The following is a 15,910-nucleotide window of genomic DNA, read 5'->3' as shown; positions in this document are numbered from 1 at the left end:
AACCTAAAATTCGGGCCCAAGATAATTGAATAATACAACAATCATAAAAAAATAAAGTAGAAAATATACGAATACCAAAAAATAATAGGAATAAGTAAAATCAATTCGATCTCACAATTTAAATTGAACAAAGTCCTATGTTGTTACTTGACTAGAAAAAGAGATTTAGTTTATTTCCGTTGAGAAAGTCCCACTCAAAATTGCAGAATTAATGGTTGAAGGCATTCTCTCCAACTGAGATGAAAAAAATCCGATGAAAAAGAAAAGAAAAGCCAAAACGGTGTAAAAAGTCTCTCTTTTGCTTGCGGCGTTCCTCCACAAAAGAAAAAAGAATAGGAAGTCCTAACAATTAGCTACTAGTCTCCTTTGCCGAAAAGAAAGGAAATTTCCTAATTGACTAATGACTAGTCTCCTATCACTACTAAACTACAACTACTATATCAATTTGAATTGGTTTAACAAATCCATCTTATCAAAAAATGAAAGATCAACAATGATCATCTGATTGAACGTCCGTGGCCCGACTTTGGAGACTTCAACTCTCGAGCTTTCTAGACATGCAATGCTTAAACTTTCATATGTCAATGTCGAACAACCAGTCCAATAGAAAATCACGTCTTTTAATATCTTTTTATTCCAAATCTCTGCAATTGCACAAGGTACGAAAACTAAGTAGAATCTACTAATTAAGTAATATTTGGCAGGACAAAAGAGGGAAATAATCATGAAATTAATGACAACATTACAACCTATCAATTTTCGTAATAATGAGTTTATTAAATTATCAGTTTGTTATTATTATCAGTCATGTGTTAAGTGTCTAATATGATTTGGAATTTGTTAATGTGACTTTGTAGGGATGGTTATTATCCATTAGTTAAAATTTTAAAATTTTTATTCCATCGGTTAGTGAGTCACGTAAATTGAAAAGTGGTAAAAAGAAACGATAAGGATTACTGAATGAAAACAAATATAAAATTACAGTAAAAAAGAATTCAGATTTTCAAGATTTGTGGATGCTTCTTGTAAAAAATCTGTCCTCTAACATATACAGATATAAATATATTTTTAAAAAAATCGAAAATTGTTCCTCTTTTAGATAGGTGGCAAGTGTCCCAACACCAACAGGCAAACCAGTTTGTGGTCTTATTTTAGATTTCTTCATCCTCTTTTCAACTTTTTTTTTTTCCACAGTCGCACCGACCCATCACAAAGCCCCACTCGCCCAAATAATCCAGAAGAAGACAGACCACTAGTGAAGAGCGCCCTTTTTAACGGGCACAAGTTACTACCGAATCCATTTGAATATCCTATTTCCACGTGGGCATCCGACTTGCCCAATTGCCATATTAAAAGATGCGTATCCACGTGGCAGCCGATTATGCCTTCCAACCCAAGACAACCCCAATAATGTGCTTCATTTTTCATTCTTCTTTTCTCCTTGATGGTGAAGTGAAACAGTCTTCAATTTTTTGTTTTTTTTTTTTAAGGGTTCCCTTTTCAATCTTTGGAAGCTCTTTTTCTACAAGCATTAGGCCTAAACTCTACAATTAACTTTCACCTTTCGTGCACCCCAAGCACGAAATTCTCTTTTTTGTCATTCAAATGAGAGACCTTTGATGAGTCTATACTAAACGTCAAATAGTCCCACAAAATCAGGATCGATCGGATGTTGGATCAGTTAAAATAAAGCCTTTGCATAATCTATTAGCTAGTAATTTGTAGAGTGAATTTGTTTAAATTGTACTTATGTTAGCTAAAGATTGAGAACCACAGGCACGCACGCTATTTGTAACTCTAACTACAATTAATTAGTGCATGCGCTTCTGATTATAATCAAACGTATTTGTGCATATTATATGTTTATTAATCTAATATTTATTGAGGGATTTTCTCTTCCATGGCGCAGGCTGATTAATCCAATCTCAGAAGGGCTGCATACCAAAAAAAAAAAAAAAAAAAAAAAAAAAAAAAAAACAGACACGTATTGATTGATGTCAAATCTCGTTTTCTCCGTACCTCCTCAAACTAATAACATAGAAAGTAAGTGGAGATGGAGGATCCGTTGCGCTATAGATGTTCATTGCATTTGTGAATTGCTACAAGAAACACCGGAAAGAGTATGAATTTGGCGATTGTTTCATGATTTCACTCAAACCAAGGGAATAGCTACTAAGGGAACTGACGGAACAGCCTTAGGACCATTTTCCATACAAGTTTGTGCCCTTAAGAAGCTAAGAAGGGGAATGAGGATTCCTGCAAGTTAAGAAGTCTCTAGGTCGTGAACCCCACTTCATTATATTATAGTTCTTGTTTTCTTTACCTTGGCTTTTTTTTTTTTTTTTTTTTTAAATTTGGCTCCTATATAAGTCTGGCCACAAGGGCCGTCCACTTACACTTCATTCATCAAGACAGTTAACAACTCCCCCTTCTCTTGTCAACCATTAACCTCTTGTCTCTTGCCACTCCTCCTGAAACAAGGACCAGGAAAGCCATCTACAGCCTCTTTCTTGCTATCTTGTTAAGACTTCAGATTTGAGACTCATCAGTTCTCTGTCAGCTTTCTTTCTTCCAATCTTTCAGTTTAACATATTGCGACTTCAGATTTGAGACTCATCAGTTCTCTGTCAGCTTTCTTTCTTCCAATCTTTCAGTTTAACATATTGCGTTCCTAAGTCCCAACTTCGTTAAAGACAAAAACTGTATTTGTTCTAACTAAGGACTCTATAGCACAAGCAAACAAAAGACAAAAAAAAAAAAAAAAAAAATGGGAGTTGCAGGCACTTTGGAGTACTTGGCTGATTTGATTAGCAGCAGAACAGCCAAGAAGAAGAAAATAACGAATACTGTTGCCCTCAAGGTCAGGATGGATTGTGAAGGCTGTGCACGTAAAGTTAAGAAGGCTCTGAAAGGAGTTAAAGGTACATGATTTTCTGTTGTTTTTCTTTAATTTGATATCATCATGCAAAATATTAATCATCATGTGAATTACTATGCTTTGCGCAGGAGCGAAAAAGGTGGACGTGGATTTGAAGCAGCAGAAGGCGACAGTAACAGGTTTTGTTGATGCAAAGAAAGTGTTGGAGGCAGCTCGAGCAACTAAGAAAAAAGTTGAACCATGGCCATATGTGCCTTATACTCTGATCGCTCATCCTTATGCTGCTGGAGTCTATGATAAGAAGGCACCTCCAAATTTTGTGAGGAAAACTGATGAACCTGGTGTTGCAACATTAAACCCTGTGGAAGAACAGTTTCTTATGTTCAATGATGAAAATCCTAACGCATGCTCAATTATGTAATCCCTTTTCAACTTTTTGTTTTTGTTTTTTGGCCTCTCTTTCGCTTGCTATTGTACAGTTACTAGTTTGATAAGTATATATATGTCTTGTACTGGTAGATAGCTCGTAGCATTAAAGCACCATAGGAAGAGTGGAATCATGGTGGTTTCCATGGCACTCTGGTTTTTATGTTTCTTTACGAGTATTTTTCTTTTTGTTTCGATCTTTTTCAGGTGAAATCAGAGATATGTAATCATGCATGTATTTGCAATTAAGAAGAAGCAGTTTCCTTGAAAGTAATGAAGCTGTTTTTCACTTGGAAGAATACGAGACATACAATCAAGGTATCCAATCCCAAAAACACGTCCAAAAATAAACAAAAATAAAAACCAACGCATATTTCAAAGAGTCAAACTTAAGTTCACATCGATTTTCCGGGTCGCGAGACATCTGACAGTACGGGGTACGTGGTCCATGGTACAGCACAGTTGTCGGCGAACGGTTTAAATGACGGTTTATCTGCTAGGGAATTGTGTCTTCGTGGTATTAGCTTAATTTGACCAGTTCGACCATTTGGCGAATGATGGATCACACAGCGTACCAGCATTTTTAAGCCGGAAAGCCACCGACCTTTGATTTCCACACAAATGGAGTAATTTCTTTCCCTTTTTTTTTTCCTATTAAAAACCTAAAATAATTCTGCGAGGAAAATGAACACTAATAAAAGTGAAGCTGAGGGATTGATTTTCTCACCCTGCTGGTCTGATTATCATGACTCATGAGTTCTTCAATATTGCTTGCTACTTTTCAGTATCATCCTTCGATCGTCCCCTAGAGGTGAAGTGCAAAAAGGCCATGTACAAGCTTATGTCACAATCAAAAATCAAGATTTAGCCTTCAAGTCCTTCAATCGGGCCAAAGTTAATTTCTCCACTCTTAAAAGCAGTCACTGTGTTAGTGAACTTCTCTCTGTATTTTCATCAACTGTTTATAATTGATCCCTACACTACACTAACTACTTGTGACAATTTATAAATCAAACGCACTAGCTACTAAGCATAAAATATTTGTCAACTGTTGAAGTACTGTTTTGACAGACTAAGGCCTTGTTGATAATTTAATTTAGCGCGCTTAAATTTAATGGATTTAAATTTTAACATATTCAATTCGTTTGATAATTAAAAATTGAACATCTGAATTAATTAAGTGGCACTGAATTTTCTAAGTAAAACTTACTCTCAAAATTAAGTGATAAGTTATTCACTTATCACTAAACGTGATATGCACTCAAATATATTAAATTTAATACTTAACAATTTAATAACTTAATGGATTCAAATTTCATATTTTGATTTTATCAAGCGCATCCTAACTCATCGATCACATTAATAATGTACCATAAACGTTATTAAGATATATACACATGTAAACTCAAGTGTTGATCACTTCAAACTAGTGAGGTCGACTCGATGGTTAGGAAATGATTTTTAGAATCTTTTTTACTATCAAATTCAGGGTTCGAACACACACAGTTGGAATAGGCGCCGATTGGGAGGGTGGAGATAAAACTACAAGAGTTAAATGAAATAATTAATTAGTGATTTTGGGTGAACTTGAAAAGTTAAAATCTGAATCTACTTGCTTGCTGCTAGCTAATGAGCAGGCACCGAGAGAAATTCATTTTACCTACCCAAGTTCGACCATTCGAGGGTTAGAATAGGGTGGAGCTCACTAACAAAAAACATAATCAATTCACATTGCATCTTCGTGGAGTAAGGTAAGGGATGGAAATGCAGTTTAAAACTTAAAATTCATTGACATTTGAATTGATACTCCCTCCGTTCCTTATTAGATGTCCTAATCCATTGTTTCTTTTTATCTGTCATTTTATGATATCAAGAAAGCATTTATGAACTTTTTTCCAAATTTACCCTTGCTTACCCTTTCAACTTTCTTGAATTGGAACTCTAAATAATTAAATGCAGTATTTGTAGCATTAACAATAAAAGTAGTTGAAGAGATGAAGAGAGATAAAGGGTAATTTTGAGAAGTAAAGTTAAACTTTTGTTGACTTTTAGAAAATAACCAACTTTCTTAATCTAAGAGAATTAGTTATTCAGGCCATCTAATAAGGAACGGAGGGAGTATATTAGAATATTATTGTTTCTCGTCTTCCTCCCTTTCCCGATATAGATATTATTGTTGTGTGATGTAAACCAAACAAATTAATATATTTAGCTGTTGAAGTGTCATTGTTGTATTGGTCCAATTACTCGGTTGTCTGTTTGTTTTCTTTAGGCTGGTGCAGAGAATCTTGGCTTACTTGAGCATTAAGAAGTTTGGGCAGCTTTAACTATCTTTAGTCGAACAGTCGGTTTTGAATAGTGGTCTAGAATGTCGTTTTGTACTGATAGCCAACGAACCAGCATACGAGTCCCCAAAGTCGGTTACAAAATGCTACTACGTATGAAGGCCACTAGCTATTAATACCAAGTCTGCCAGGAAATTGGCTGGCAATTGCAACAGAATTTGTTAATTTCTATTTCTCTTTCCCGACTTGTATTTTCTAATCAATAAGATCCATCCTTCATTTCTCTCTCTCTCTCAGTTTCTTCTTCCTCTTTTCCTTCTTCTTTTTCATAAAGAATTAGCTTAATTGAACCAGTTCATGGTAAAATTCCTAGTACTTGAGGTGATCCATGTTTCGTAGTCACAAAGGTTTCTTGAACTGACTTAGAAAGGCCCCCACATATATATATATATTATGTATATATCTTTGTAGTACCACAACACAACTATGAAGTCAGGTTTTGGCTCCCAAATTAAAGATCCATATTTCCTTTTCACCACTTATTTTCCTTCATTATTTTTGTGTCCTGAATTTATTTGTTTGTTCAAATTGTGTGATTTAACAATTTCCCAACAAGGGGTGTCGAATCATATATGCTTCCACTATGTATTTTTTAAGCCAACAGATATAAATTGAATAAACCAAAATGAAAAAAAAAATCATTTTTGTTTTGCTCGCATGAAATAGTTTTTCTCCTTTCCTCCCATTATACAAAAATTAAATTTTAGCTCAAACAATTTCTGGTATTTTCTTGATTTTTCTGTCACAAACTATATGCGTACTTCTTAAGTAACTCAAAGATAAAACGTGTTAAGATTTTTCAAGAAAAAGAAGAAGACGAAATGTGTTAAGAAGGATTTCATTAATATTTTTAGGGTTTTTTAATAGGTGTCCTATGGGCACTCGTTAACACACTTACATTCAATTCACTATATATATACACACACACACACACTAACAAAAAAAAAATAAAGACTTAAGGTGTTAAGAAGGATTACATTAATAGTATTTTGATCCCAAGCCTGATTGATAAAGGGAGTAAACTGCCACATTTTCTTCTTAGAGGACAACAGTAAGAGAGGAATCAATCGTTCGTATCATTTTGGGCTAACTAGGAAGAGATGGATCCAGTGCAGCTCTACCAGCAAGCAAGAAGAAAGGCTTCCACCTCGTCTCAACCTTAGTGGGCCAGCAAAGCCCAAAGGAGTCTAAACTACCAAAATTTTCCACAATATGTCTTCGTCAGACATCCAACTTGAAAGCCGCCCATCTTTTTTTTTTTTTAATAAATTAAAAATAAAAAAATCCCTTTAGACTACTTGGAATGCCATCAGTGTGTGGACTAGAATGGTGCAAACTAGGAAGCGAATGCACCACAAAAAACAGACGAATAGAAAGAAAAAAAAAAATTACAAGACAACACATAATTTGATGTGCCTAGCAAATGTGCGGAGAAACTTTTACAATCAGCATTACAATGGGTACCGGGACAGAAAATTTTTAAGCAACATCAATTTGTACACTAGTAAAAAAATTTACTTGGAATAGGAAATAGAAAAGTTTCAAGCTGATAAAAGTTGATTATTTATGATGAACTAAGAAAAATTCGTTGAGTTATCCTACAAATAAAACTCAAGAAACACCAAGGGACAAGAAATGGCCCGATAAGCAGCAGCAGCAAATATGTAAAATGGCCTTCATATTGAACACAGCCACCGTAGCGAGTAGCATCAGGAGCAGCAAATATGAAGTTTATGTAGCAGCAGTGCCGTTAAGAGCCCCAAGGGGGCCACCCCAGCTGCTTATGTCTACTGTTTATTCTCTCAATCTGTTTGATTTGCAGCATTACATGGTCATCATCAGTTCAACTTCTGCATCCGAGGCTGTTGTTTATGATTTCCAACCAGAAGACCCAGAAGATGTATTCACAGCAGTTACAGCTCTATCGGGTAAAGAAATTCCTGGGGTTGTTCTATCTAGGAAGTTAAAGAAGCTGCCCAAAAGAAAATGCTGGTTTGTTGGATATTCAGAGTCTGATGCTGTAGAAGGTCGTGTGCACGGATTCAACGAGAGATGGGATACTGATTTGAGAATTGGAGTTCATGATTGCCGGAATTATGTAAATGAATTGGTGGAATATCTCACTGGCGAGAAGTTAGTGATGGAAAATTTAGCTTGCAACTGACTATGACAAACATGAGCAGCAGCTAAGGTGAAAGCATTTACAGTGTCCTAAATTTTTTTGTAATACAAAAATCCTTGTACTTTTATTTTGGAAACAATAATATTGAACGAGGGAGTGAAAACCCCTTTTTTTTTTTTTTTTTTAGGATTTTGGTGACATGTTTCATCCGTCCAACGTTTCCACATTTTACAAAGAAGTTCATGTACTAAATTGTGATTTTGTTGTGTATGTAGTTAATGGTTTTGTTTGTTAATTTGAAACCTTTGGTGTATCTACTGACAATGGTGAAATTGATTGATGGAAATTAAGATAAAAAGGAAGAGCAAAGAAAAGAGCTGCATAAGAGGTCCTTGCTCCATATGGGTGCGGGAAAATTTGATGTATAATCCAGAACCACGATGGAATGGGATGCGGTTTGTTTTCGTTATTTTTTTTATTTCTGTGTTTTTCATTATGTTAATTTCTTGTTATTCTAAGGGCCCGACATTTTGCCTATAAGATTTGGTGTCTAATTCAATCATCAAATCTAGTACCTTTTAGAAGCAAGGATGTGACTGGGATTACCTTTTGCATGCATGATATTCAAAGGATGTATATATATAGGATGTTTGGTGGTCTGAGTTGTTAAACTCAAGCTATTAATTAGAGCAATATTAAGATTTGAGAGGCATAGATTATGGTGAATGAGTAATGCAGTTTTGAGCGAGGACCCAATCTATTTCTACTCGAACAAGAAGTTCAGCATGATGAACACTATTGCTGACTTTTGGGGATACCTTGTACACCTAAGCCAAGAGTTTTGGAGGACTATAACCTCTCAGCTGAGTTGCTTAAGGGTCTCTGTATGTGGAGATGCGTTTTGATAGACCGATCAAGATCCAAGCCACTAGCTTGCCTCTGATCCTCACTCCCAAACAAGAACTTGATTTCTCAAGCCCACAATGGATCTGGCAAAACTACCTGTTTTACTCTCGTCATGTTGACTCGGATTGATGCAAAACTCATTATTATTTGTCCTGCCAGAGAATTGGCCATTCAAAATATGGAAGTCCTGTTAACAGATGGGGAAATTTACTGGGATAACATCATAATTAGCTGCCCCAGCTGCGGACGGCAGAAGCTTCATCCCAGTGTCAAAGCTTCCGCCTATTACTGCTCGAGTGGTGATTGGCACACCGGGTGACATTAGTAAATGGATTACTGCCAAGAAACTCAGCATGAATTTCATGAAGATTCTTGTTGTTTTTTTGGCACAGACCAAGAAACAACACCTTAATATTGTAAAAAAAAAACTTATAAAAGACTTGTATTGAGGTTGGAAATAAACTTGTATTATTCATTCATTAACTTATTATTTATAATGATTACATGAAACAAACTGGTAAAATATCCAACTAACAATTATTAATATTCAAAAAATCTCAACAAAATACAAAACAACACCTTAATATTGTAAAAAAAACTTATAAAAGACTTGTATTGAGGTTGGAAATAAACTTGTATTATTCATTCATTTTATTTATAATGATTACATGAAATAAACTGGCAAAATATCCAACTAACAATTATTCGAATAATCTCAACAAAATACAATATTCTTCTACTAGCAAATATTAGCTAAAATATTTATTAACAAACCAACATGATCTTTGGTTAACAATATTCTTATTCTTGTAATAATTAAATTATTTTGATACCAAACATAATCTAGGAAAATTTGAAGGAAAAGTTGACATATTTCAACAATTCTACTTGCCACTTTTGCTATAAATTTTGAATTGTTTTCTCAAATCTTTGAATCATGTTTTGGACAAAACTTTTGTAAGAAGTTTTGCAACTGATGATTAGCCTTGCAATGAACTTCTTCTTTGGGTTTTTATGCAAGCTAAATTTTAGTCTTGCAACAAACCACTTCTTTTGTTTTCTCATGCCAAACTCCCAATGAAAGATTATTATTATTATTATTTATGTTTCCAAATAACCTACTCATAGGTTCAAAGTGGAACATCCTTTGACGATATTTAAACCTTTACAAAAAATATAAAACTTTGCATGGTTCTTAATTTTGTCATCACCATCAAACCTGTAGATTCAAAAACATTAGTATTATAATCTTGATAAATATTAGGAATCAATTTGATTCCTCCCTTAATAAAATGATTCCTCTTGAATTTTTTCAAGATTTGAATTCTTGATTTCATCATACTCCACTTCAAAATTGTCAAAATCTAACCAATTCATAGTGAAATTTTTTCTTTTCATTTTAATTGAGAATAATTTATTCTCAATCAAATCATAAGGCATTATTCTTGTGAAAACAACATCAAAAATTGATATACGAATGTTGGTTTTGGATCTCTGTCTAACTGCAATTTTGTGGTCTCTAATTTGTATATTCATCAGTCCTTTAAATACTGGCGAAATAAAATTTGTCTCCATCATATCCCGTAGATCATTGATTACCAAATAAGTCCAAAATTTTTTGGTCCAAATTTGGTAAGTTTCACCACTAAAATTTGAAATATTTGACAATTTTTTTTTTCCTATTATGGTTTTGAACTTATAAAGAATCCTCACCAATGCACTGATTCTAAAAAAATTTAGACCCCTAAGACACAAGCTTTTAATATCACTTTGTTGGTGTTTTGGGATACAAACTAAAAAACAACAGGTTAGTGTTGCAAAAAAAGTTTATAAGAGGCTTGTATTGAGACTAAAAAAATAAACTTGTGCTATTCATTCATTAACTCACTATTTATAGTGATTACATGAAACAACCTAACAAAATATCCAACTAACAATTATTCTAAAAATCTCAACAAAATATAATCCTTTTCTACTAGCAAATCTTAGATTAAAATATTTGTTAACAAACCAACATAATCTTTGGTTAATAAATATTTTTATTCTTCTAATAACTAAATTATTTTGATACCAAACATAATCTACTAAAATTTGTAGAAAAATTTGGCATATTTCAACAATTCTGGTCTTCGCGAGGCAGATCACATGCTGGTAGAGATGATTCTATGCAAATCTTGAAAACCATAGCTCAAACCAAAGCCGCTGATGATTGCCAATTGCTTTGTTTTCTGCTAAATGACTTGGTTAGGGATTTTGTTGATAAGATAAATAAAGACATCTTCAATAAAGATTACAATCAAATGGTGGTGGAAAAGGAAAATTTGTCGCTAGAGTCTGTGAAGCAGTACAAGGTCCGGCGTCCTGAATCCTGATGAGGATGCAAAGCTCAGGATCATTGTAGAAAGCATACTTAATCAAGCAGCAAAAGTGGGGCAAACAAAATCATATTTGTTCACTCTAGGGCCAGCCCTGAAGCTCTGCTTAATCAGCCGCTAAGGTGCTTGCTTCGACTTACCATGCAAAAATAAAAAAGGCCAGAAGCTCAGAAAAATTGAGAGGTACTTTGACCATCAAATTCCTGAAATTGGTTCCTGGGACAACGATGATTTCCACGGCGCCTTCATAAGAGCAGGCTTGGTGTGATTATGACTTTCTGACAAACTGTTATGGATCAGAAACCAGAGAAGCCAGAGCTTTGGAGAAAACCAGAAGGAACAATTCGAATAGAGAGCTAATTAACAATGAAACAGTGAAACAGTGATTGAACTGAGCTCAATTTCATTAATGAATCCGAGAAATAAAAAAATACAAGAACAGAGATGATGAATTTAGCTAAGAAGGTGTAAGAACTGAAGGAAATTTGAGAGGGAAACTCTGAGGATTGCTTCTCAGGCTGTTACAACTAATCTGGAAAGGAAATGATTCAAAAACTACCTCTACAAAGCAGACAGGCCTGCTTTATATAGTTATCAGCTCCTAACAAACTTCTAACAGCACCTAATAAGGATCAATCGCGTGTTCCAATTGCGTCTGCAAGTTGCTGCAAGTTGCCGCGCTTCCTGGCTTTCTGTTAGACAGATGAAAACCCAGCAAATGCGTGGTTAAACTTTCGCGCCTTTGCTGAAGTGAATCCTCTAAGTCACGCCTTCCGCTTCTGGATTCCACGCCTTCTTACTTCCTTCTTCCTATTACGTATCTTCCTTAGTCTAGCATTCTGCATTTCATTACAATACCTCCCCCTCATAAGACCTTTGTCCTCAAGGTCGAAATTGGGGAAACTTCTCCCTTATTTGTGCAGCATCTTCCCAAGTTGCTTCCGCAGGATCAGTTCCCCACCACTGGATAAGCCATTGAGTTACAGCTGCATTCTTCCTCTTGATCATCCTCCTGCTCAACAGAGCCTCAGGCTCTACTCTAATCTGTCCCATTTCATCAGTGTCTGGTAGTTGCAGGATAGGTGTGATTAGATCTCCTAGCTTCTTCTTAAGCAAAGATACATGAAACACAAGGTGGATCTTTGATGTAGTAGGTAGCCTGAGCCTGTAGGCCACTTCTCCGATCCTTTCCTCTATACAGTAGGGGCCAAAGTACTTAGCAGATAATTTGGTGTTGTTCCTGATCATCACAGATGACTGTCTGTAAGGTTGCAACCTCAAATATACCCAATCTCCAACCTGAAATTCCCTTTCACTCCTATGCTCATCAGCATATTTCTTCATTCGCTCCTGGGCAGCTTTCAGGTTGTGTTGCAATAGCTCGTCCATTTTCTTCCTTTCTCTTATGTAGTCCTCCACTGTTGCCACCTTTGTTTGTAAATATGGTCCAAGTGCTAGCTGAGGAGGCTTGGTTCCATACAAAGCCTCAAAAGGGCTCATCTGTACAGCAGAGTAGAAAGTGGTATTATACCACCATTCTGCCAAGGATAACCAGGAGTTCCACTTCTTTGGTTCCAGGTGAGTCATACACCTGAGATACATTTCTAGTACTTGGTTTACCCTTTCTGTTTGGCTATCTGTTTGGGGGTGATAGGCTGTACTCAGGTTTAACCCTGCTCCCAATAGTGTGAATAGCTCAGTCCAGAATTGGCTAACAAAGACCTTATCCCTATCTGAGATCATACTTTGAGGAATGCCATGTAGCTTACTGACATGATCCAGGAAAATTCTAGCTATTTTTGGGGCATCGAAAGGGTGAGATAAGCTCATGAAGTGAGCATACTTGGTAAACCTGTCCACTACAACTAGGATGGTGTCCTTCCCTTCTGATTTGGGAAGTCCTTCTATGAAATCCATGGTGACATGACTCCAAGAGTGCTGTGGGATTGGGAGAGGTTGGAGCAGACCTGGATAAGCCACACGTTCATCCTTACATTTCCTGCAAGTGTCACACTGTAATATTGTTGCCTTGATTTCCTTGAACATACCTGGCCAATAAAATAGCTGTTTGGCTCGCATCCAGCTGGCCTGGATGCCTGAATGTCCTCCTAACTGGGAGTTATGAAGCGCAGTAATGAGTTTCTTCCTTATTTCTCCTCCCTGTCCTACTACCACCCTTCTTTTATATCTCAGGATTCCACTCTGATAGTTGTATGCTGAATTCTGTTCTGTGGATGCTAGCATTCCCCTGATGAGATCTTGAGCCCAGCTATCACCAATGTAGCTTTCCATTACCTCTTTCATCCATTCTGGTATAACTGTTGTAGTTGCTGCACACTCAGGTCCCTCATTTCCCCTTTTGGAGAGTGCATCAGCCACTATGTTGTCCTTCCCCTTCTTGTAGCATATCTCATAACTTAGTCCCATCAGCTTAGTCAGCCACTTCTGCTGGAGGGGGATAGTGATCCTCTGCTCCAGTAGATATTTCAAGATTTGGTGGTCAGTGTTGATGAGGAAATGGTGCCCCTCCAAGTAGTGCCTCCACTTAGTGACTGTTGTGACTAAAGCCAGCAGTTCCTTCTCATAAATTGCCATTCCCAAATTCTTCTGCCCCAGGCTTTAGCTGAGGAAGGCCAATGGCCTCTTGTTCTGCATCAGGACAGCCCCTATCCCTCCATAGCAAGCATCAGTCTCTATCACAAAGGGCTGGGTGAAGTCTGGAAGGGCGAGTGCAGGAGTACTGCACATAGCTAACTTTAGCTTCTGGAAAGCATCCCCAGCTTTCTCTCCCCATTTGTAGCCATCTTTCCTGAGGAGAGTAGTTAAGGGCTTTGCAATAGCACCATACCCTTTGACAAACTTCATGTAGTAACCAGTTAGACCAAGAAATCCCTTCAGCTGCTTGGTGTTTCCTGGTCTTGGCCACTGCATCATGCTGTCAATTTTCCTGGGATCAACTCTTACTCCTTCTGCTGAAATGATGTGGCCTAGATACTTCACTTGCTTCTGAGCAAAAGAGCATTTACTCTCTTTTGCATATAGTTGGTGTTGCCTCAGGATCTCCAGGACCTCAGTAACATGGTTGATATGTTCTTCTAGAGTTTGGCTGTAAATAAGTATATCATCAAAAAATACCAATACATGCTTTCTTAGTTGTTTCTGAAATACCTGGTTCATCAAGCCCTGGAAAGTTGCGGGAGCATTGGTCAAGCCAAATGGCATGACCTTAAATTCATATAGTCCTTGATGTGTCCTGAATGCTGTTTTGGGAATGTCTTCCTCATGTACTCTTATTTGGAAGTATCCTGCCCTGAGGTCAATTTTGGAGTAGTACTGGGATCCATGCAGCTCATCCAGTAGCTCATCAATAAGGGTCATAAGGAACTTATTCTTGACTGTGAGGTCGTTCAGCTGTCTGTAATCTACACAGAATCTCCATGAGCCATCCTTCTTCTTGACCAGAAGTACTGGTGAAGCAAAAGGACTACTACTCAGCTGGATGATCCCAGATTGCAGCATTTCTTGAACTAGTTTCTCAATCTCAGACTTCTGGATGTAAGGACACCTATAGGGCCTCATTTGGAATGGCTTTGCTCATTCTTTGAGGGTGATGCAGTGATCCTGGCTCCTCTCAGGGGGTAGTCCTTGAGGTTCCTGAAATACATCCCTAAACCTCTGCAGTAACTCCTCCATTTCTAGTGGTGTTGGCTCAGAGTTTGGCTCCTTGTCTTCTACTGCACTCACTTGAGCCAGAATCCCATATGCCTGTTTCCTGGTCCACTTGTATAGTCTACTCCCCCTTATTAGCTTCAACTGTACTGCATTGCCCTCCCCCTTTAGTTCAACCTGCTGCTTTCCCCTTTTGAACCTCATACTTAGTCCTCTGAAGTCAAACTCCATTGGACTGTATCTAGCTAACCAATCAACTCCTAGTATCATATCGCACCCCCTAGCCTTAGAGTATTGAAATAGTGCTGGAACTCATATCCCTGCATCTTCCATATCACAGGCTTGGTGATGCTCCTAGACTGCAACCTTTCTCCATTGGTCACCTTAACTGACAGAGCCCCTCCTTTAGTTTCCAAATTCAGGACCTTAGCCATTTGTTCATCCATGAATCAATGTGTGCTGCCACTGTCAACCAGTGCAGTAATGGTCTTCCCTTTAATCATCCCCTTTATCCTGATAGTTTTGTGCTCGCTCTCTCCTGCCAAGGCATGGATGGAAACTTCTATATGCTCATTTTCTAATTCTCCTTCAATACAGTCACAGAATACCTCAGTCTCCCCCTTCCTCCCCCCTTCTTCCTCAGTAGTTGGTACCTCCTCTTCTTCCATAACTAACAAATTTAGATGGGATTGTTTACAGACATGACCAAAAGTATATGGTTCAGCACATTTGAAACAAAGTCCCTTTTCCCTCATAAGGTTGAGCTCTGCTGGTGTGAGCCTTTTGAATTGGTTCTGAGTATTATAGTGGCAATTGGAAGTTTTGGGAATCTGTTTATTAGGTAGTTTGGGATAGCTTGGGGTTTTGTCAGGGAATTTAGGGTGATGTGAGGCTTTAAACAGGGGTTTCTGGTACCTGGGGTTATAGGAAGGGGCTTTGTGGATTTTCTGCAATGCTCTCAGGTTTCTCTCCTGCAGTTTGGCAGCTTCTACAGCATCTGCCAGTGTTTTAGGTTTGGCCAGTTTCACCATAGTTACTATTTCCTCTTTTAATCCACTTAGAAAACATGTTTTGTAATAGCAATCTTGCTGATGAGGGAGGGAAGGCATTACCAGGGCTTTGAGCATTTCGAATTTCTCCAAGTAGTCAGCTACCGATCCTGTCTGCATCAATTTGTTGAACTCTTCTA

General features: G+C 37.2%; 2 protein-coding genes and 1 pseudogene across 2 annotated transcripts; all 3 read left to right on the top strand.

Moving 5' to 3' along the window:
* The first annotated feature begins 2,386 nt into the window (after window positions 1-2,386).
* On the top strand, window positions 2,387-3,578 carry LOC140015385 (heavy metal-associated isoprenylated plant protein 24-like). Its single transcript, XM_072067862.1, has 2 exons — window positions 2,387-2,921; window positions 3,007-3,578. Exons 1-2 carry the CDS (start codon window positions 2,768-2,770, stop codon window positions 3,297-3,299), a joined length of 447 nt encoding a protein of 148 aa, XP_071923963.1. The 5' UTR covers window positions 2,387-2,767; the 3' UTR covers window positions 3,300-3,578.
* A 3,489-nt stretch (window positions 3,579-7,067) lies between these two features.
* LOC113713795 (uncharacterized) lies at window positions 7,068-8,088 on the top strand. Its single transcript, XM_027237585.2, has one exon. The coding sequence runs from the start codon at window positions 7,319-7,321 to the stop codon at window positions 7,811-7,813; it is 495 nt and encodes a 164-aa protein (XP_027093386.2). The 5' UTR covers window positions 7,068-7,318; the 3' UTR covers window positions 7,814-8,088.
* A 478-nt stretch (window positions 8,089-8,566) lies between these two features.
* LOC140015458 (DEAD-box ATP-dependent RNA helicase 38-like) lies at window positions 8,567-11,173 on the top strand (annotated as a pseudogene).
* The last annotated feature ends 4,737 nt before the right edge of the window (window positions 11,174-15,910 follow it).

The sequence above is a fragment of the Coffea arabica genome, chromosome 10e (genome assembly GCF_036785885.1).
Source record: "Coffea arabica cultivar ET-39 chromosome 10e, Coffea Arabica ET-39 HiFi, whole genome shotgun sequence".
NCBI classification, from domain to species: Eukaryota; Viridiplantae; Streptophyta; class Magnoliopsida; order Gentianales; family Rubiaceae; genus Coffea; species Coffea arabica.
The sequence above is the reverse complement of the archived record's forward strand: the minus strand, read 5'-3'. Positions and strand labels throughout refer to the sequence as shown.

Bases quoted from the DNA above. Each gene is read 5' to 3' on its own strand.
- LOC140015385 (XM_072067862.1), top strand. From the start codon at position 2,768: ATGGGAGTTGCAGGCACTTTGGAGTACTTGGCTGATTTGATTAGCAGC. The intron at 2,922-3,006 runs GTACATGATTTT...TGCTTTGCGCAG, and splicing joins GGCTCTGAAAGGAGTTAAAG to GAGCGAAAAAGGTGGACGTG.
- LOC113713795 (XM_027237585.2), top strand. From the start codon at position 7,319: ATGGCCTTCATATTGAACACAGCCACCGTAGCGAGTAGCATCAGGAGC.